The sequence below is a fragment of the Elgaria multicarinata genome, chromosome 1 (genome assembly GCF_023053635.1).
Source record: "Elgaria multicarinata webbii isolate HBS135686 ecotype San Diego chromosome 1, rElgMul1.1.pri, whole genome shotgun sequence".
In the NCBI taxonomy this organism is placed as follows: domain Eukaryota; kingdom Metazoa; phylum Chordata; class Lepidosauria; order Squamata; family Anguidae; genus Elgaria; species Elgaria multicarinata.
Window position 1 is genome coordinate 90,500,977 of NC_086171.1, and position 23,184 is coordinate 90,524,160.

At 40.2% G+C, this 23,184-nt stretch overlaps 1 protein-coding gene across 2 annotated transcripts in view; it reads right to left on the minus strand.

The window, feature by feature from the left end:
- MAP3K3 (mitogen-activated protein kinase kinase kinase 3) overlaps nt 1-23,184 on the minus strand; it is a 99,711-nt gene that overhangs the window by 56,014 nt on the left and 20,513 nt on the right. For both annotated transcript variants that reach the window (XR_010025716.1, XM_063131972.1), the window contains exons 2-6: nt 13,817-13,938; nt 9,107-9,196; nt 6,421-6,461; nt 2,576-2,675; nt 1,061-1,174 (exon numbers count right to left, since the gene is read on the minus strand). Coding sequence is in view for 1 of the 2 variants with exons in the window: in XM_063131972.1 (XP_062988042.1) it covers nt 1,061-1,174; nt 2,576-2,675; nt 6,421-6,461; nt 9,107-9,196; nt 13,817-13,938 (467 nt within the window). In the remaining variant the exon portion in view is untranslated. The remainder of the gene's footprint in view (nt 1-1,060; nt 1,175-2,575; nt 2,676-6,420; nt 6,462-9,106; nt 9,197-13,816; nt 13,939-23,184) is intronic.

Here is a 23,184-nt window from a genome sequence, read left to right on the forward strand (position 1 = left end):
GACTGCTCCTCAGAGTCATTAGAGGAGTCTTAAGTCCACCCATCAGTCGGAGGGCAGTGGCACTTCCTGAGGGTTACGTGGACAAGACATGGGGTCCGAGGCAGTGGGTTCCACTTCAGACGGACCAGGGACTGTCACTGGAGGCTTTGGTCTCCGAGGGATCCCAGTCCCAGGCCACGGCAGTCTCTGACCCCATGTTGGGCTTCAGAGGCATGGAGAAAGAGGGAGCCCTCATTGCTTCAGAGTGCATCCATGGCTCAAATCCCAAACTTCAACTGAATTAGGGGATCAATAGGATTGATGGCAAATATGGCTGGTTACCAGTTCATGGATCCTTGCTTCCTTCCCTCATGATGTGAAACAAAAGTTTGCTTCCTAACACTCAAGGGTAAGCAAGATCTATGTTCCTTTATAAAATTTACTATCGAAAGCTATGTAGTCAAATGACACCTTTTTCAAACATTTCTGGATTTGTACTACTGGCTCACTTGTACTTTAGCAATCAGATCCTCATGTGATGTACTGAAAGCAAGGACACTTAAATAAAAATCTATTTTAATGAATGAAGTGTGCTGTAATACAAGGCACACTCTAAAAGAAGAAGAAAAAGTATTGAATTACATAGGTTTAATAATAAAAATCATATGGCTATTATAAAACAAGGTTTTAAAAACAATTTGTGCCAAATAAAATTACTACTCCCTCTGAAAGCATTTGTGATGGGGAAATGGGGGAAGAGGAAGGAAGACGAATCAAACAAAATCCGTATTTTAGAGAGGAAAGTTTCCTTTATTTTCCATCTGAGATATCATACGTACAGAAGCCTACATCAGATTCTTGGGGGGTTCACTTTATTAGGACAAAGAATCTCTTGACAAGTAGCTTCAAGGTAAAGAAGAAGTCAGTGGAAAATGAGAAATGGCTGCACTTATGAAATCATATTTTTCTGCTTTAAGTAGAACATGGGGGAAACTCACCTTACAATGACCTGGGCATCATTGTAATGCTTAAAGAATGGTAAGAGATTATAGCAATTATGAGTACATATGCTTTTACTTACATGGTTTCTGTCCTGAGACAGCAGTAATATTCTAAGGCTTTTCACATTTGAGCTTCGGTCCAAAAGATCTATTGCCTTATCAAGGTCATCTTGACTTTTCAAGGGAATAGATAACTGCAAAGCAAAAAGTACAGACACACAATTAGTAACGGCACATTACATTTTAAATCCTGCCTGGCAACAAGTCTGCCCTTATCTGGACAGAGATAGCCTAGCTACAGTTATCCATGCTCTGATAACCTCTCGTTTGGATTACTGCAATGCGTTATACGTGGGACTGCCTTGGAAAATGGTCCGGAAGCTTCAACTGGTAGAAAACAGGATAGCATGGTTACTAACAGGGACTGGCTGGTGAGACCACATTACGCCAGTCCTTCTGAAACTTCATTGGCTGCCAGGCCAGGTCTGGGCCCGATTCAAAGTGCTGGTATTAATATTCAAAGCCCTAAACGGTTTGAGGCCAGCCTATCTGAAGGAACGCCTCCTCCCATATGTACCTGCCCGGACCTTAAGATCATTCACAGGGGCCCTTCTCTGTGAGCCCCTGCCAAAGGAAGTGAGGCAGGTGGCTACTAGGAGGAGGGCTTTCTCTGCTGTGGCAACCTGGCTGTGGAATGAGCTCTCCAGAGAGGTCCGCCTGGCACCTACACTGTACTCCTTTCATCGCCAGCTGAAGACCTTTTTATTCTCTCAGTATTTTAACACTTAATTTTAACTTAAATTTAAATTTTACTGTTTTAATTCTGTATTTTAATCTTATATCAATTTCTGCTGCGTGGTTTTATCCTGGTTGTGCTTTTTATACTGTATTTTGTATTTGTGTTTTTAGACTGTTGGTTGTTTTATTATGGTTTTAATTTTTGTGAACCACCCAGAGAGCTTCGGCTATTGGGCAGTATAAAGATGTAATAAATAATAAATAAATAAATAGTGAGAGAGCAAGATAGAATTGTAAATAGTCTTAGTCTGCTTTATGGGGTATGCTTACTTGGGAGTAAACCCCACTGAATTCACTGGGACGTACTTCAAAGTAAAACATGCATAAGCTTAGGCTGTAAATAATCTATAGTATTCCTTTTGTATATATCCAGATGTATTTCAGGTTGTGTTTATTTTCCAGGCAAGGAACATCCTTAAAATCACCTTCTTGATACAGGCTGCTTCAATAGGCATGTCGCCTAAATAGTAACCTGAATTTTTAAAAATTCAATCAGAATTTAAAAGGGAGGGGAAAAGATGGAAGTGCTGATATTCTCAGCCCACATACACATTTGCAAGCTTCTGATACTCTTAGGTAAGGTTATATCACAGGGAGCCACTTTTTTAGTTTGGCTTTTTTGAAAATCTGTATTTATATCTATTCCAGACTGCATCTATTTATGCCCCACCCCCAACCCCGCAAGGTATATGGGGTGGAGAGAGTATTTCCACTATATTTTTTCCCTTGCATCTGAACAGCATTGGTTTTAGATGAAAATAATTATCACACAGTATTTGGTTGGTGAAAGTCAGTACCTCATTATTCATGTAATGGAGATCCAGCGGCTGCCCAAAAGCTGTTTTCACTTTCTGCTGCACCTCTTCATAGCGGACAGGCCGAATAAAAGGGATAATTCTGGGGTGCGACAGCAAGATAGCAAGATTAGTTGATAGGAGTCCTCTGGAAAAGCCAGCTTTGAGAGATGTGCAATTAACTATGTGTACTCAGAAGAAGGATTAAGCAGGTGGCTTCTTGGGAAAGATCTGCATTTCTCTCGGCTAAAAAGAGCAATGCGTAATCTCAGCTCAAAGAAAACTTGAATGGCATGGAGCTTTACGCCCCTGTCCCTGCTATTTTGTACTTGGATGTGGTTCTAGAGCAGTGGTTCCCAAACTTTTTCAGGTCTCCGTTGCCTTGGTTCCACAAACTCATGCCCAGTGCCCCCTAACCTACACTATAAAAATCCTCTGATTGGAATCCACCAGGGGAAGAGCCTTCAGCGTGGTGGCGCCCCTCCTGTGGAATTCCCTGCCTCTGGAGGTCAGACAGGCTCCAACCTTGTACTCCTTTCGGCGCCTCCTGAAAACATCTTTATTCCAAGAAGCCTTTCTTTAACATGCAGCCTTGGATTTCTGTGTTGTTGTTTTGCTTCTTTTTAAATTTTGTTTTAACTGTTTTATTCTGTTTTTATTTTCATTTTACCTTGTACACCGCTCCGAAATTTTTTCAATGAGGAGCAGTATATAAATATTCTAAATAAATAAATAAAATAAAAATAAATAAAAATCATTATTCAGAATAGCGGTTTTCAACGACCCACTAAGGAAGATAATAACAATAAAATTCAAAACAGTAACAATTAATTGAATATTTATTCAAAATCCCATTTCATTTTTTTTAGTTTATTCAATTAAACATAATTGATGAACTTGATCCAGTGATATCATCTTTTCAAAGTCTGATAGTCATTTAGCAAGAATATTAGATATCACATTTAGTAACTAGGGTAGAGTACCTCACTAATCTGTAAATTCTTAATGTGATGGATGGGTTTGATGAAGTAATACCAGTTTCCTAATGTCTGGTTTAAAGTCATTTAACATGAGTCTTAAATCACCATGTTTAGTAATCTGTAGTTGATTTCTTCGCTTGGAGAGAAGTAGGCAGACCACACTAAAACCACATTCCACCAAATATGATGTTGGAAATGCAACCAGGAGCTTCTGAACCACTCTCTGTAGTGCAGGATAGTGATCAGAAATTTCCTTCTGTAACCAAAACTCCTGGTACGATTTCTTAAACTTTGGCTTCAGCTCAATGTCATTTTGAAGCTCAGTTATTACTCTTCTTAAACGGTATTAATATATGTGTGGATTCTTCCCCTATATGGCTTGGGACCAAACTACCTTCTCCCATAACAATGTCCCTGGGTTTTAAGACCTTCTGGAGAGGTGCTTCTCGGAAAAGACCACCTCGAGTACCTCCCTGCCGCCCCCTTGCCTCCTAACGCCCCCCTATGCAATCCCACCCCCACCCCCAAGGAGGAAGTACTGCCCACTTTGGGAACCACTGTTCTAGAGGGAAGGAAGGAGAAGGCACCAACTCAAGTTTATATGGAAGTGAAAATTATTTCCTAGCCAGCATGGACCACCACTGAGGCATGAGAATACAAATCACGAGATGCCATTCTATCTGGGGAAGGAGAACAACATGGCATGTAGGGTAAATACTTCCATTTGAAGCTCACCATTGTCGGCAGTGATGTCGAGAGCTCTTCTGTCATAAAGTGGTAAAGGGTATGTGCATGTGGGATGGGAAAGAATGTGAAAGAGTAGATTGGTTTTAAGTGGTCTGCTTTGCAGTTTTAGGTTTCCATAATAGAGGAGTTGAGAAAAGTCACTAAAACTCTACTATAGCCAACTATTTAGAAATGCGGTTTTCTTTATTATTATTTTTTTTATGAAAGTAGCCCACAACAACATTTTCTAGTTAGTAAGGAGAAACCAATCCAATTATAAACTGATATAACATTTTGATACCAGATAAATATAGCTCACAACTGTACTGGAACTCTTTCTAAAAGGCAAATAGCACATTAAACACACACACACACATCTGAGATCCCCCTTAAGAATTTTTCTAAAGCAGCAAATCATGATGGATTTGGATAGTTTTAGGCAGACCATTCCTGAGTTAAATATTTGTGGCTAAATCTGGCAACTCTACTGAAATCAAACACAAACAAGTGCATTTTGTCTACAGAGCTGCATAATTACTGCTTGCATACAATTGAGCTTTTCATTTCAGTGGGTATGTAAAACAAACATCAGGCACCCTACTGAGTTTCCATGCCATTTCAAAGGCACCTGTTTGATCAGGAAGAGGTGAGATAGGACAAAGCTGTGGGGCTAGGGTTTCACTGCCAAGTTAATTGCTACAGCAATCTAGATGCCAAAACACTATGCTTGTGTTACATAGTGCATCTGTCTGCTCCAAGTGGAACACCGGAAGCCTATTCTCGTCAACATCTCTTTAGAAATGCATGAAGCATACAGTAATATTATGTATGCTGGAATTCCAAAGCGAATGCTAAATAACTTTGACTCTCACTTTTATATTTCATTCATACCTATATTTCCAGAGAAGCCATCACCATTCCACTTAACTTTATCGCTTTACTTACGATGTGATATGGGTGTGCTTTGGCATGTTTTGAAAAAAATAGATCTCAGACTCACTACATTCCATTTCATTTGGCCATTTCCCCCACCCCACCCCACCCTTACAACTTGATGGCACTAGATTGCGAACCTCTAGGAGACAAGGCTACTAACATTTAGGAAGGGTTATTGTAAGCCTCTCCGAGTCCACTGAATGGAACAGAATATAAATAAAATAAATAAGTGATATTTATTGCAAGTCTTCCATATGTGCAAAAATACCACATTAAGACTGATTTCCTGGAAGTGTATATGTGTTTGTGAGTTCAATGGGACTTAGTTCTGAACAGACTAAACATTCACAGGATTCTACCATATATCTACTGATACCCTATGTTAGGAATGGGGGAAAAATACATCACTCTGATTGCCTAGAAATCTGCAATATTTTTATATAGGGCTGGCACTTAAAATTTTAGTACCCAGGAATTAGAGATTGTCCTGTTTCTGTTCAAAAAGTGCCTTAAAGCCTGTAAAAATGTTCACAGATTAGAAGGTCAACATTAATCTCCATGCTGGTTACATTCCTCTGTACCCTTCATCCCTCAACCCCATGGAGGGGAGGGAGAAAGGCTGGTGGGCAGGGGGGAAGGGGAAATGGAGGGTGGGACGTTTAAGACAACACTGCCTAGATGAGAAGGAATATTTCAAAGGATATGAACACCCTCTTTCCTTCCTTTAAGAGAAGTTGAACCCCTCTGGTATATATGTAATTTTTTTAAAAAAAATATTTAGCCAAATACAGCAAACAATTCAGCTTAGACTAGGTAGCAAAAATGTATCTGAAATGCAATAAAATATGCTGAGCCCTTATGGCAGCCAAAAGACTTATACTATCACATTGGAAGGACAAATTCACACCTCCCATAATGCAATGGATTGAGGACCTAATAACATTATAAACTTTTGAATGAGTGTTATATAGACGCAACTTGCAAGTGGATAAATATATGGATATCTGGTCTGCTTTTCTTGAAACCTTTGCATAACTCTCTCCCTTTTTTATTTATTTGAATGGTACTTATAATGGAAAATTACGATAATTTTATGTACACAATGTATGTTTTCTCCATTTTCACAATGTACTTTTTGTTGTTTGTTGATATTCACAAGAAAAAGAGAAATTTAAAAAATGCAAAAAGAAGACAGCAAGGACTTACCGCCTTTCCCCATTATGTTCAAACTTTATCCTGATGTCATTCTGTCAAAGAAGAGATTGTTAGTTCACCTGCTAAATGCTTGGTCACTTTTTGGTCATTTTCCAATAAAACGATCAAAGATCTTACACACATGGTAACAGAGCCTATCTAAGACAACGATGGGGAACCTTTATCAGGCCGAGGGCTAAATGAACCAAAATTAGGCACAGTCTTCCCTCTGCTGTCCCTGCTGCTGCTGCTGGTCCTTCCGAGGGGCAGGAGAAGAAGAAGGCTGATCTTTATTTTTATAAACTGCACAGCTGTGCATCAGCAAAATAAAGGAGAAAAGCTCCCTCCATGAATGTGCAGGGATGAATTAACACAGAATCAGAGATGTGTGTGTGTTTACCGAGGGGGGGGGGGAAGATGGTTTGAGGGTTTTTTTAAAAAAAAAAAAAACAAAAAATCCTAAAAATCAAACTTGGCATGCCTAAAGCCCTAAAGAGCTACCACGATGCCAAGTTTCATTTTTTTATCTTTAAAATGACATTGGTTCACGAACTTTAAAAAATTCCTAAAACTCAAGGGATGAAGGGATCTTCTTTAAACTTAGCATAAAGACCTACTTAAGAGCTACCAGGGTACCAAGTTTCATCTCTTTAGCTTTAAAAATGACAGAGATGTATGCATTTTTGTTCATTCCCATTGACGATAATCGTGTGGTTCTCCGAAAACAGAGCAGTTTTCCAATGAGTAATCTGGTGGTGCAGAGAGATGGACCCCCTCTGAAAATCAGAGCAGAGACCCCACTCAACAGAGCTCTGCTCCAAATTTCAGGGCAGAGAAGACTCACTCTGCACACCCCTGCTAAACATCCTGAATATTCTGGCCTTCCAGATGTTGATGTACAACTTTCATCAGCCCTAGCCAAGATGATGGGAGCTTCAAGACAACAACAGCTGGAGGGTCACATGCTCCATATTCCTGAATTAGACCATCCTGATTGTTACTGCTAATGGTTCTACAGCCACCATAGGCAAAGAAAGTAACAGACACCGTTGTCTTCTTAAAGAGAAGGAACTCGTACATTTGGAATTAATTAAAAAATTAGCTACGGGAGAATTGTAGATATTTTTATTCAAATATTAAAATTCCCTCTTATAATAAAGGCTTCCAATACCTGGAATAGATAGTGCAAATCCATTTTATCAAATGCTTTAGCTTTGTCTAAAAATAGCAGCAGAATAAGTTTTTTTTAAAAACTGAAACATTATCAATATTAGTGCAATTAATATATACTAATTTCTTAGCTCTAATGAAACCTATTTGATCAGTTTAATGTACATCATTAAACACAGTTTAATGTACAGTTGTAATGTACAATAATATTAATCCTCTTTGCTAAAATTGAGGTTAAGATCTTATACTTTTTGGGGACTTCATTACTTAGGTATTTTGAAGAAATGAGGAATAAAGCTACAAATTGTGGGCAAAACTACATGTGATATTAAATCCATCACTTGAGGTTATATCTATCATTTTTTAACTTTAAAAATCAGCCCAGCCTGCAGGGTGGAGATGAACTGAGATCAGAGACTGTTGTTTTTGAAGGGGCAGCATGCCTTCTACTGTGCCTTCTGAGGAAGTGGGAGAAAGCGGATGTTGTGGCAGTTGCTGGCTAGGTCCTGGAATATTAGAGCCTTTGGAGAGAGCATTATTGCATCCCATGCCTCCCTACGAGGAGCAGTGCATTAAATAGGGAGTATATTTGTTTAAGTAGTAACCCCCTTCTCTAAAGCATGTGAAATATTGTTGGGTCCCTGAAAATTGTGCAATGCCATATTGGCCAGAAGTCTCAGGGAAGTAAAATTTAGGACCTACCACCACCAATTCTCCCCAGCAAATGTTCACCTAGTCCCACATCCCTCACAATGTTAAGCACAGGATTAGAAACCCTGCATTTCCCTCTTTACATTTAGTTCTACTCTGAATTTCCTTCCAATGGCTGTGTTTGCACAAAATGATAAGACAAGAATCCCAGGGCATCAAGAATCCTGGAGCACGGCCTATTTGCTACCTGGGGAACACTGCCTGATCACTCTTTACTTAGCTTCTCCTACCAGCAGGAGCAGCTTCAGTAACTAACAACCACCAGGAGAGTTTAGTTGGAGAGCCAGTGTGGTGAAGTAGGTAGAGTGTTGGACTGAGAGTCGGGAGATCCGGGTTCCAGTTCCCACTCAGGCATGGAAACTCATTGGGTGACTTTGGGCCAGTTACAGACTGTCAGCCCAATCTACCTCACAGGGTTGTTGTGAGGATAAAATGGAGAGGAGGAGGAGGATTATGTATGCCACCTTGCTTTCTTTGGAGGAAAAAAAGTGGGATATAAGTAAATAAATAACATCCAGATGGGGACTCCTGATTTTTTTTTACTCCTATAACAAGTAAGAGTCTGAAGCCAAGGTTTGAAATTGGCTTATGATTCCTAGCCAATTTCTCCATACTAGTACAGCAAGAGATCTCAACATGGAATATATTTTTTGTTTGTGTAGAGAAACAATTAAAAGTTAATTGTGCTACTTCAATTGCTATAGAATTCCAGCAGGTTATAGTACACTGATGTGTTAGCTTTTTTAGATGACCGTGAAATATGTTAACATATCAATTTGTAATTGACAGTACTAGAAGGGAAAACAAGTTTTCCTACCTGAGCCTTTTTGTCCTCTCCTGCATGAACACACTGGTTTGTTATAATAGGTTTGCTGAGGACAGCTGGATTGTTGGCACTGGGTTTTTTCTGAAAGCAGAAAAAAAAATCACAACTCTATATTTATAAAAGAAAAATTGGAAGTTGGACTTAAAATAAGGTTCCCTTCAGGTCAGAAGGCAGAAGAGCAGGCAGCAAAGGGTTAACCAACAGAAGACAGAGGTAGAAAAGAAAACCTTTTTGAGGAAGAGACAATGGAATCAGTTGCCTGGTGAGGTGGTGGGCTCTCCCACACTAGAGGCCTTCAAGAGGCAGCTGGACAACTATCTGTCAGGGATGCTTTAGGGTGGATTCCTGCATTGAGCAGGGGGGTTGGACTCGATGGCCTTGTAGGCCCCTTCCAACTCTGCTATTCTATGATTCTATGATTCCAAATTTTAGGACATGATTTCAGCAGAGGAAATGCTATTGACAGTTTCAACAAATCTGCAGAGTTAGACAACCCATCACCCCAGTGAGAGCAAGACACAGGGAGAAAACCTGGTGGGCGACAGGACTATAAGGAATTCAAACATGTCCCTAACATCCACCTAAGCTGGGGGGTAGGGGTGGACTGCATCAACAGTGCCTACTCCGAGGGAAGCTCGGAGGATGGCAACAAGGGAGAGGGCCTTCTCAGGGTGGCCCCCCGACTGTGGAATGATTTCCCCGATGAGGCTCACCTGGCACCAACATTGTTATCTTTTCAGCGCCAGGTCAAGACTTTTCTCTTCTCCCAGGCATTTTAACAGTATTTTAATAGCATTTAACAACATTAAGTTTGTTTTTAATGGACCCCAGAATTGTTGTTTTTAAATGGATACTGTTGATATGTTTCTGATGGTTTTTAAAATTTTGTATACTTTTTAATGTTTACCATTTTTAACTGTTGTAAACTGCCCAGAGAGCTTTGGCTATGGGGCGGTATATAAATATAATAAATAAATAAATACAAACAATGCAGCCCTCTGCCTCCAAATTTATTTCCACAGTGTGGGTGATACCACTGGCTCTCTATCCTGCAGACCAAAAGGAAATCTTATGGCAAATCCAACTTCCTGTTCTTTGCCAGCAAACAGGACAGCAGACAGTAAAGGATGTCCAGAAGTGATGTTTATATCTCAGGGTGGGATGAGAGAATTGATAGTTTATACAGTATAAACTGAAGGGCCCTCCTTTGAATGGAGGCATCTGCAGACGGAATCAATTCTGGCATACCTAATGTGGATCGAGTAGCCCAGGTAGCCACAATACTGACACCTTCCAAGTAATACTGGTGCTCACAGCAATGGTGGTTGTTATTCTTACCAAATGTGCCACGATCACTACTGGTGGGGACTTCCTCTTGAACTTATGTGTTAGGATAATATATTCCTAACACAATATAATATATTCCTATCATAATTTCAATAGTATTCCCTAAGCTCTGGAACCAGGTCCCAGCTGAAATGTGACATATCCAGGAGTGTTTCCTTGTAAGTGGGAGGTTAAGATTGTTTTATTTAGTTATTTTGATAGTTAGTTGGGCTTTTGATAGTTAGGCTTTATTTTATTATCAGTATCTGCTTTCTTGTTTCCCCCCCCCCATCTTCCCCATTGTTCATTCTATTTGTCATAAATTATTGACAATATTTGTATTTTTAAACTCTGTACCCTGCACTGAGAATTCTGGGTCACAGAAAAACAGGGTTACAAATTATATACATAGATAAAATAAATAAACCTGGCTGCTCTAAGTTTCAACCAGCTGAACAGCTGAACAGCCACTTCAGGGTTCCACTAGCCTTGGCCCACCTCTCCCAGTTGATCATCCACTAAGACAGTCTAATGCTACAGGTTATCTTGATGCATATAGTCTCTCCTCAGTGGCATCCCCGGACTAGATGGTATGCGTAAGGGCAGTGGTGAATGCCTCTCTACAGCAAGGTGTGATTCTCTTGCTTAAAGGAGACTGTGTTAAAAACCACGTTCCCCGAACCCCACTGTTTTGGATAATTTTCAGCCGGTCTTGAATATTCCATTCTTGGGCAAGGTGCTGGAGCAGGTGGTGAATTCTCAGCTCCAGGGAATTCTGGATGAGATGGATTATCTAGATCCATTTCAATCTGGTTTCAGGCCTGGTTGTGGGAAAGAGATTGTTTTAATCATCTTGGTGGACTATACAGGGGTAATGTGTCCCTGTTAATTCTACTGTAGCATTTGGTGGCTTTCAATACCATCAACGATATTATCCTTCTGAGGTGTCTGTCTCAGTGGAGCTGAGAGATGTTATACAGTAGTTCCAGTCCTTCTTGGAGGGGTCATCTCAGGTGGGGGATTCCTGTTTGAAGATGTGGCCATTGGCCTGTAGTATTTCTCTATTTAACATATACATGACACCACTGTGAGAGATTGTCTGGAGTTTCAGTATCACCAGTATGCTGATGACACCCAACTCTTATCTCTCCTTTCCATCTAAATCCAAGGAAGCTGTTCTGGTTCCAAAAGTTACCATTTGGAACTTTTGGCAGAGATTAAGCCATTCACAGTGGTTCAGGATGGTAAAATTCCAGGAGTAGAAGCTTCATTATTATTATTATTATTTATTTATATAGCACCATCAATGTTCTTCTCCCAGTGGCTCAGTTTCTATTGCCCCTTTGGTAAAGAGGGAAATCACTTCTTCTACAATGGGTGTAGAAGGCACTGTGTTCAGCATGGATCCTGGTGGTGGGAGACTGTGGAATTCAATCCTGTAGCCATGCCTCACAATTGCAGGGTACCATATGCCCCATGTAATGTCCTCCCATGTGGAGTAAAAACTGATCAGCCTGGCTCTGAAACTGCATGACATCTCCAGGCACAGGAGGTAGAGGGATGCCAAGTCAAAGATGTCTCTTGGAGGTATACCCCACTATGGAGGGTTGGTACTTCATGGCTGGAAAGGGCTGCTTGTAGCCCTGAGACAGTGCTACCAATTAAAATGAAAGTTGGGCAAGTGGAAAGATTGGTTTCTCAACAATCTTTGATACCAGTGTTATCTGCATGAACCACTACCCAAGCCCCATGTATTTGCTATCAGTTTTCATTTTCTATACTGAGTTGAGGCCATTACTAGTAATGGAGTGGAAGAGGCCTTCCCCTGGGATCTATCTAGAATCAAGCCTCCCATGTAAGGCCTGCAGTGCGACGCAAGTTTGGCGGTTGAGGACTATCGTTCCAACCGTGGCCTTAAGAGTCACAGTTGGCTATGTGTTGAAAGCTAGTAGTCTGCTGTCTAGCCATTCCAGCCATTTCATTTAGCAACACCTGAGCAAGTTCTCTCTTATCCTCAGGGAAAAGCTCAAGCAGGGTGCCCACCTTTTCCATAAAGAGTTGGTATCTGGCCTGCCACACCTGGTAATTGGCCACTCGGAGGCCTAGGCAACTGAGGATTAGACTCTGTAGTCCATGGCATCCAAATTTCTTCCTTCCTTATCGAAAAGGGCAGAATGAGCTTTCTTTTATTTACTCTGAGCTGCTTCAACAATGACAGAATTAGGTACAGGATGCTTAAACAAGAAGCTTCTTGCAGACTATACAGATTTTCCGAACCTGGAGTACTCCAAGTTAACTCCAAATGCCATGGCCAAAATCACCAGGAAGAGGTCAGACTAGAAAACTTGTACTGGGGGAGGTAGGAAGCTAGCGTATCCTTCAAATCGCTCTCCTCCCTCCAAGATTCTGTATGGGATTCAGCAAAGAGATTGCACCTGTCAGATGCTCCAGGGCCATGAGACAAGGGTCAAAGGTGAAGGAGCAGAACGCTAGGAAATTGAGGTTTGCAACTGCTTCACACTGTAGTTAACAAGATCTGTCCCTCTGAAAGAGAATTTTATTTTTATTTTATTATTTATTTATTTATTTATTTATTTATTTATTTATTTATTTCATTTTTATACTGCCCAATAGCCGAAGCTCTCTGGGCGGTTCACAAATTTTGGGAATACTTGTGGCTGTCCCTGCCATAGGAGGTGTGTGAGTGGGTGAGGAGCAGCTAACCCCAGGCTTAGATGTCACCCTCCCTCTCCTGCACCTGTGTGTTCTGCATCTGCTGTCCCCTTTTAGGTAGGATCATTAAGGTGAGGGTGAAGCAGCAAAGCAGCAGAAATAAGAAGGGTTAAGTGTATTTAAGAACAAAGACTTCAAAAAGGTTACACTTCCAAACAGGAACACCAAAGGGCCTTTGTTCTCCAGCTGAAGCTAGAACCAGAAAAATGGGAAAGGTCTCTTCCTTAGAAGGGGCATCAAGTTTTTTCAATTGACAGGAGCTTTTGTTAAGAGCAGTAGTAAGCTCTTTGCTGCCTCATCTCCTGCTTATTGACCAAGGGGTGGAATACCTGTGCATTCCATGTAAGAAAGGCAGCTGGAAGTTTCAACCTATAATCCTGAATGGCTAGAAATAGAGGTATGCCAAAGGACAGACATGAAAATTCAGGGCAGACATTCTGATTTCTATATACGAAGACCACCCACAAAAAGCCAACAGAGACACCGTCCTCGACTTTTTTTTGCTCTTTAGTACAGTAAAACAAACTAAGACAATTCACAAGGAACATTTCTACAAGGCATTGTGAAATCCATTTGGCATAGCACATTAATTTAATAGAATCCATAAGACAGGCAAAGCTACAGTTATCAGGAATATACTACCTGTCTGTTGGAATGTGAAGTTTCTTTGTTCTTCATGCTATCAAAACCAGACAATCTGGGACGCCTGCTCATCTGGAGTGCAACCAAGTCCTTCATGATAGAATTCAAGGCCTCTTGTTCATCTGCAACAAAAAAATGAGAAATTGTTGTGAATGGCCAACTTTTCTTGGAACAGGAGGGGTCTTGCAACCTTTTGGTTGTTGTTGCTGTGTTCTTTCTCTCTTTCTCTCTCTCACCCCCCCCCCCACAGATGTTTTTAATTCCTTGCAAATATATTAAACTACACATTTATCTTCCCGCATTTGGAACTCCAAGAGAGCTAGATTGACCCAACATCATTTAGGCCATCTTTAGTTTTTCTTGTTTCTGCTTCTATCTAGGCCATTGCTAAATCTGTTTCTTCAGTACTGCCAAAATCTACCTGTTCCTATCTGCATCTACTGAAAAAACATCTATACTTGGGTTTCCCTATCAAATTCTTCCAACCTGATCTTCCCTTTGCAGGCCCTCACCATACTGATCAATTCAAAAGGCTTCTGCTAAACTAAACTCTCTTAAAATCTCTACTCAGGTTCCCGATTGCTTTTCACAACGGCTTTTAATATCTCAGTCCTGACATTTAAAGCTTTTCAAGTTTCCATCCCTGTTGCACTTCCTGCCCTCCACCTTGTTCATATGTCATTTGCATCCTCTGGCATTCTACTCCTTAGACTTGGAACAGTTTCCCCACTTCTATGAGCATTAGGTCAAACCCCTTTTACCTGCAAAGCCTTTCCCAGACCATAACATCATCTCCTTCTGTAAGCTGTATAATATGTTATCATGGCTTATTGTTGTAACACTTTTGTCAATCCCTCTCTTTTAAACCCTGAAGAATGGGGAAAGGGTCACATCACGGTTCACTTCAGTGCAGCACCCAGCAAACACATGACTGTAGGTAATAATTATTGGTTGAAGCCTTACCGTAAACTAGACATCCAGGCTGAAAACCAGGGTTTATAAAAGATCAGTGATTTATTTATTTTTAAAATCAGATTTTTTAAAAAATATTTTTTTAAAAAAATAGTAAAAAAGAGGGGAAAGTTATCATCATGAATACTATTTATTTATTTATTTATTGCATTTCTATACCGCCCAATAGCCGAAGCTCTCTGGGCGGTTTACAAATTAAAGAACTTCTAATTATATTCTATGAATATCTTAGCAGCAGTTTATGGAGATGGGAGATAACCTGAAAAGATCTATTCCACACTGCAGGTGGTGTACAGAAGTGCATGCACTTTCTCGCTCTCAAGGCCCTGCCTCTTTCTAAGTCCAAAGATAGAGAAGGTCAAAATAAAGAATTTCAGGAGATGGAGTAGATCAGAATGAAAAAGAGGAATTTGGATATAAATGCAAGTGATGGGGAGGGGAATAGAAATGAAATGAAAAGGGAACAGAACATATTCATGTAGTCCTGACTCCTGAGGAAACTTCTGCTGCATGAATCCTCTGCTGTAGAAGAAAAATACCTAGCATGACAGCAACAGGCTGTAAAAGTAACACCATTTTGTTTCTGTACCTGCTATGGTTGAAATTGCCTAAATTTTATTTTTTTAAAGAACTTTACAATTATCTAAAAACTGAAGTAGTTAACCATTCAAAAATGCACGTGTATGTTTTATTAATGTTGTTGTTTGTTGAAGAAGAAAACTAACCAGAAGAATAAACAAGTTTAAAAGTCTGTTTGGTGGTGGTGATTCTGGCACATCATGACAAAAATATCATGATTAATTAAACAGTTGGAGCGGTTCATCTTGACAAGTTCATTCTGCTTTAGTACTAGAATGACTAAATTAACATCCCATTTTTGATTAAAATTAATCTGAAAACAATTCAGAATGATTACCTAGTGTGTACCTACCTCCTAATGAAACCTACATCTCTGAATATGTATTAAAGTTATATTCAGCAATAATGTACTTCTATTAAGAATGATGATTAAATAAAATTTTCCTCACTGGTGATTTAAACTGTGGTTTAAAACATTAAAATTGAGTCCTTCAGAAAAGCGATTCAAATAATGATTTAAATAAATTTGATTTAAATCAAAACACTTTGGCACAGATCTCAAACCATTGTGTCACTATCTTGCTTTGATAGTTACTGGAAACTGCAAAGTATTTATTCAATGGCCTGGTGAAATCTCATGTCATATATTGAGAGAGAATGTACAAAGGTAATGCAGGGATATAGTTACACGGGCTGTGTGTGAATTGCATTTTCCAGTAATCCACGTAAGTTAACAAGTCCATTCTTGACCCTTCTTCCCACAGAGATGTGGAAGACCTCTTTAGGTATTAGCTAGACAACTTAAAACAGAAATAGTTGTTCCATCTGGCCTACTTTTAGCTAGTTTGCTGACATTCTGATTAGCAAATTAGCTAAAAGTGGGCTGGATGGAACAACTATTAGGTATCCACAGTTGCCTACAGAATCAATCTCAAATCTGCTTATCAATGGTACCTTCTCAAACTGGAACGAGGTAACAAGCGAGGTACTACAGGGCTCAGTCCTGGGATCAATGCTCTTCAACAAATTTTTTAGTGATGTGGACAAAGTAGTGCAGGGAATGCTTATCAAATTTGCAGTTGACACAAAATTGGGTGGGATAGCTAATACCCTCGAAGATTGAAACAAACTTCAAAGTGATCTTAATAGGCTAGAGCGTTGGGTTGAATACAACAGAATGAAATTTAATAGAGATAAATGCCAAGTTCTACACCTAGGAAAAAGAAACCCAAATGCACAGTTACAAGATGGGGGATACTTGGCTCAGCAATACTACAAGTGAGAAGGATCTTGGAATTGTTGTAGAACACCAGCTGAATATGAGCCAACCTGGTGATGTGGCTGCAAAAAAAAAGCAAGTGCAATTTTGGGCTGCATTAATAGAAATATAACTTCAAAATCATGTGAGGCACTGGTTCCCCTCTATTTGGCACTGGTTATGGCTCATTTTGAGTACTGCGTCCAGTTCTGGACACCACACGTCAAGAAGGATGCAGACAAGCTGGAGGGGGTTTAGAGGAGGGCAACAAAGATGATCAGGGATCTGGAATCAAAGCCCTATGAGGAGAGACTGAAAGAACTGGGCATGTTTAGTCTTGAGAAGAGAAAACTGAGAGGTGACATGATAGCACTTTTCAAATACTTGAAAGTCTGTCACACAGAGGGCCAGGATCTCTTCTCGATCATCCCAGAGTGCAGGACACAGAATAATGGGCTCAAGTTACATGAAGCCAGATTCCAGCTGGACATCAGGAAATTTTTCCTGACTGTTAGAGCAGTAGGACAATGGAATCAATTACCTAGGGAGGCTGTGGGCTCTCCCACACTAGAGGCATTCAACAGGCAGCTGGACAGCCATCTGTCAGGTATGCTTTAAAGTGGATTCCTGCATTGAGCAGGGGGTTGGACTCAATGGCTATATAGGCCCCTTCCCACTCTGCTATTCTATAATTCTGAGTCTATGCCCTTCCACTTGTTGAACATCCAGAAGCCACTCTGGAATTCAGTCCCCATAATGCACTTTCTACTTTAACTCATGTAGCAAGAAGAGCAACATGATTTTAGCCAATTAATAGTCTCATTATTTTGCCTCTCCCACTGGTTAACACTTTCACATCCACTAAAATAGAATCCTCAAAACATTATGCCGCAATGAATCTTAATCTTTAAGGTTGACTTTAAGATTTCATGAGTTGTTTCACAGTGTTCATTTCACTTTGCATTTTGGAGTCTCCATATCACTGGCCACGGCTACCAGGGCTGGGGAAATTCATATGATGATGTCAGAAGACAAAGTAAAAGAGCAATCCTATGGGCCCTACTGTAGACAGAGATGGGGGAGGGAAGCATAGTATAACTTGGATTCCTGGATCTGAGGTTGGAGACAGCACTCCAATCTCAGAACCATGAGCTTGAGCTCCCTCCCCAATCCCGATCGCAGCTGGCTGTCTCTCCAAGGTCGCAAAGGAAACCTTGGAGAGGAGGAAAACTGATGCATGCTGGTTGGGCGGGAGAGGTCTTATGCCTACCCTCAGGCCTCCCCAGCCTTCTTGCTTCCCCATGCCTCAGCTAGAGTGGCAAAAATGCCCATCTAGCTGAAAGATCACCTCTGCCAGTCTCCAGGCTCAGTAGAAATCCTGTGTTTCTTATGATATATAGTTCTGCCCTGAAACATCTCATTTATTTATTTATTTATGTAAGCTGAAAATGTGAGACACTTCTCAAATGTGACATCAAATACTTCATCACATACCTAAACCCATCAAGTGGAACTATCAGTGAGAGTCATGTTAAAGGACTCTTGGGTTCAAGGGATGCATCCTATAATTTATTTATTACATTTGTATTCCATCTTTTATCCAAGGAGCTTAAGGTGGCATATATGGTACACTACCCATAATTTTATCCTCACTACAACCCTGTGAAGTAGGCTAGGCTTAGTGTATGCAAGTGATGCAAGGTCATCCAATGAGCTTTACTGCTAAGCAGGCATTTGAATTTGGGGTCTCCCCAACCCTAGTGCAGCACTCTAACCACTGTACCAAACTGGCTCCCCTATGGCACAAGGGAAAAAGAAAACAGGACTGTCATTAAGAGCTCTTGCATGACTACCTCATCATAAGTTTCGATGTTGCACCACTGAAGCTGCACTGATCTTGCAAAGATCAGAAGTGGGCAAGTGAGGTGATATTTTGAAGACATGGCAAGGAAAAGCTAACTCTAAAGATAATCTCAACTACATTCATTCATTCATAAGTTTATTGTGCTAGCCAAAGGCCATGACAAATACATCCATAGAAGAACATACAACTATAGAAGTACACAATAGTTTAGAATAACCAAGAGAATCATACAGACAACCTTAAATTTGCTATGACTAAAGCTCTCATTTTGCTCAGCACTCTTGAGTCTCCGTGGCAGTTTATAGCAATTTTATCTAGTTCTCTCTTCCTAATCTTCTTCGCTGCCAGTGCAAACAGGGCCACTTTATGAGTGACATAACTGTTGGTATTGTGAAGGAGGAAGAGAACTGTTTCTGCTTGGGCAATCCTGCCTCCATATGTCAGCAGCGGTTTCAAGAGTCTCTCTCTTGCCCTATACAGAGGGCAAGTTAACATAACTACATAAATAGTACCAAGATTCTCACTCCTGCACAGATGCAAATCTATCACCACAAAGTACAATTAATTAAGAAAAAAGTGAGTATCAAGGGCCACACACACCATCGCATGCTAATTAGCTTACTCCATTTCAAGTGCTAATGCAGGTAGACTCCAATAGTGTCGACTGTCAAACGTTTTACAGGTTAAAATCCTAAATACATTTTTCATGAACTGAATTCAATTAAAAGCTAAAACATTTATTCTACAATTAGTTACACAATTACTTTGGTGTTAGATGTCCTATTATCCCATTCATGTGGGGCTTAGATTTTTTTCTTACCTATGAGGTTGGGGAACTGTATAACAAATCAGGGAGCAAGGTTTTGTCAGGAGCAAGGGAACTGTCCAACAAAATACACTGAGCAAAGCTAGAGGAGGTGATGTATCAACATTAGGTAGGGGTTTATATAGCTGCCTCGTCCCTTCTTGAAGCATCAGCAGGGTCCTGTTACAAAGCATGTACTACTTCTGGCTATCTACTCCTGAGTTGGACTCAGGGAATGGAGGCCTCACACTGCCAAAATGGCATTGAGCCTTCTGGTAAGGACCTCTGCTCAGACCCACTTTTGAGCACAGGGATGATTTTGGAAAATCTGATATCAGGAACAAGGATGTGTTTGTTCGCCTGAATATACAGCCTCCCTGAGCACCTTCTTCAGTCGTAGTCTCAGGTGGTTTGTCTATCTCCACTGACTCCCCTTGAGCCCCAGACATGCAATGGCCAGCAATGGGAGACTCCTCTGTGGAGAAGATCTTGTCTGGTTGTGGTACAGGAAGTTGGTGGGGCACGATACACATGCTTCCAACCCTACAATATTATACAGTGGTTGTAGAATTGGATGGGTGGGCAACACACCCATCAGGTGTGGGCAACACACAGGCTACATGCAGCCCCCATGGACGTTTTTGCAGGTCCTTCCAAAATCTCAGCAATTCTGCGGGTAAATAAAGTCTTGTTTGCAAGCAGAATCACACTCCTGGAAGTGCAGTTCTTGTTTACATGGAGTTCTATATGTTTTGAAGATAATTGGTAGTAGTCTGTTACTGTAATGATGCTTTGATTATGCATTGCCATCATTGTACTACTATTCTATCATGCACTGCTTTGGGCATATCTATCTAGAAAAGCAGTATACAAATTAATAAAATATACAAACATTATTTTTAAAATAATGCATGACTTAGATGCTACAGATAAAAGCTTAGTTTTAAAAAAACCAGTTTTGGCATGCACAATATTGAAGCCCTACCATGTTGGTTAGACTTCTGATGTTACTTAAATATGACAACCCTAAGAGCTAGTCATCCCATTTTTTATCCACCATTATGTCCATAGTGTATACTCCAAGGAATAATCTAAAAGGACCTAGATTTAATAAAAGAGGATATTTGTACATCTGAAAATTAGTAAGGTTTTCATGAAATCTATGAGAGATCCCACTAATCTATAAAAAGAGTCCCATGGCACAAGGAACTTAACTAAAGAAATTTTCTACTTTGTAAGATAAGGCATAACACAACACGGCCAATTTCAAAGTAAAATGGAGTTGTGTTTATGCTCATTTGCCTGGTGTGGAAAGTTCTAAACAGGTTGAAATCTCAAGCTGCTAGATTTCAACAAGTGGGATTTTCCTCTCCTCACTGTCCTTGTTCCTTCATGATACAACCAAAGGAACAGTACTTTCACGGCCACCAGCTCAGATAGTTTAACTAAGAGGTTTCACTGGTTAAATATGCATAATTAACCTCTTCTTTATGGAGACTTTTGAGTCACCCCGTGCCCCAAGTTTTTCCTCTCAGGAAAATTTCCCCATTTGACTATGGACAGGAAGTTCCAATTCTTGGGAGTCTTTTCTGGGCTGAAATAACACCACAGAAAGGTTTTCTTTCTTTTACTATACAATCATGTGGTAAGTGGAGATGGTATTTATTAACAGAGACCAAGAAAATTCAAATCACATAAGCAGTTTTTTTCTTTAAAAAGAATTACGTTTACTAAGTTCATGCTCATACCAAAACTACAAAAACAAACAAAAAGGAGTTATATTTCACAAGCTTATAAGCAATGATGGAAAAGCAGATTTTGAATAATTTTTGCCACACAGTTTTGACAGTAAAAATATTGTCTACTGTACAAGGCACTTGTAAGTTCCAGTCAATACTACTAGAGTTAGACATGACCAGCTATGTGTCCAGCATAGGCTTCTTTCAACCAGCATGTGTTTGCGTAATCTTAATAAAATACAGCCCTATCCAGCAAGTTTCCTTCATTACCATCCTGATGTGCAGACAAAATCCAGTGCTTTCACGGTAAAGCTAAGCACTGCTATAAGATACTTCACACCAAGATCCTAATCTACTACCACATGCCTCCTACAGAGTCAATATGTGATTAAAGATTTGTTATTACTCACAGCCAAATTATGCAATGCTCAAAAATAGAAGGTTCTAGAGCAAGCATATATAAAAGAATGGTTTTAAAAATAGGGAAATCACATTTATGCAAAAGTTTACCCAGGCTCATAAAAAAAGTTTACGAGCCTCGTGTGGCACAGAGTGGTAAGCGGCAGTTACTGCAGCCAGAACTCTCCCCACGACCTGAGTTCGATCCCAGCGGAAGCTGGTTCTCAGGCAGCCGGCTCAGGTCGACTCAGCCTTCCATCCTTCCGAGGTCGGTGAAAGGAGTACCCAGCTAGCTGAGGGAAAGGTAACCACGACTGGGGAAGGCAATGGCAAACCACCTTGTAAAGTATTGTGAGTGAACCAGAACACAAGGCAATATGTCAGTAGGGGGATATCTTGCATGTAAACTGACAAACGTCATGAATCAAGTTCATTTTGTAAAACAAGTCTCTTACAGTGAACCAATAATGCTAAGATTATTACAAATGAAGGCTTGGCAGCTGTTGAACAGTGCGGAGAGGCAGCGTTTTTGCAAGGTCTCCAGTAGGTCTGGGGTAAACAGTTCTGCTTTGTGCTGGAATGATGTTGTTCAGGAAATGCTTTTCATGTTTTAAAAGCCACACTCCACTTTGTATCATTGATAAAAGGAACTCGTACCTACAAGGAAAGCTACTGCAGCATGTCAAATGTTTATTTTCATTAAGATTTAGAAACCATAATTTCTTCTACAACAAGGATGCAAACTAACAAAACTAAACAAACAAGAGTAGAAGCACTTGCAGAATTTTAAAAACAGGACCAATATGCTAGTAGAGGAAAGAAAAATGGAATAAATGCATTTATTTTTCTTACTAGTAAATATTATCTATAGTAAAAAATTAATTGAGTCATTTAAGGCGCCTGCAAAGGTACATTGAATCATGACCTCAAGCAACTAGGCCTGCAATTTTCTTTAACACAAACAATTATGTTCTATTCTCTGTAAAAGAAATGAAATTCTGTAACAATATCCTGCAAACACCTTCATAATCCAGAACTCCAGGGCTAGTATACATGTAACTGTAGTTAAGCAATCAGAAATGGATAGAGTTCACATACCTCCAACTTCAGGATATCATACACCACACTTGTCTTAACTGCAATTAAGCATCACCCCAACACTAGCCAGGCACATATTGAAACTTGACAACTGAATTTAGGATGTACTATAGCAGGGTGGATTTGATTTAAATCAATTTGATTTAAATCATGATTTAAGTCACTACTCAGAAAGACTGGATTTAATCATGTGACTCCCCCCCCCCCCCCGCCAAAAGTACACCCTTCCTCGCTCTATTTTACACAACTCAGAGTTACCAAAGACTAATTCTTGCTGCGGTATAATATTACAGGAATCACAGTTGTGATTCCTGTAGTTAAGGGCCGTCAGTAAAACGAGCATTCCGCCATGTTAAATGGAATTGCTGGGGGGGTGGGTCAACCTAGCAGCCTAAAATAAAAAATATTTCAGGAATCTTTCTGAAACGCGGTACTGCCAGAAAGAAATGCTGGCTTTACATTCCCTGCACGTTTCAGGGAGATTCCTGCAATATTGAGGGCTGGGTGGGAGTTTAAAGCAGAAAATGGGGGGGACAGTATGTCTGTCCAGATCTGCTTTGTTTTACTTCCTGGTTGGCAACCTTTTTTTGCTCACTTATAGCGCCAAATTGGGACCCTTACCTTCCAATCCATTGATGGGATTGTGTTCCCCTG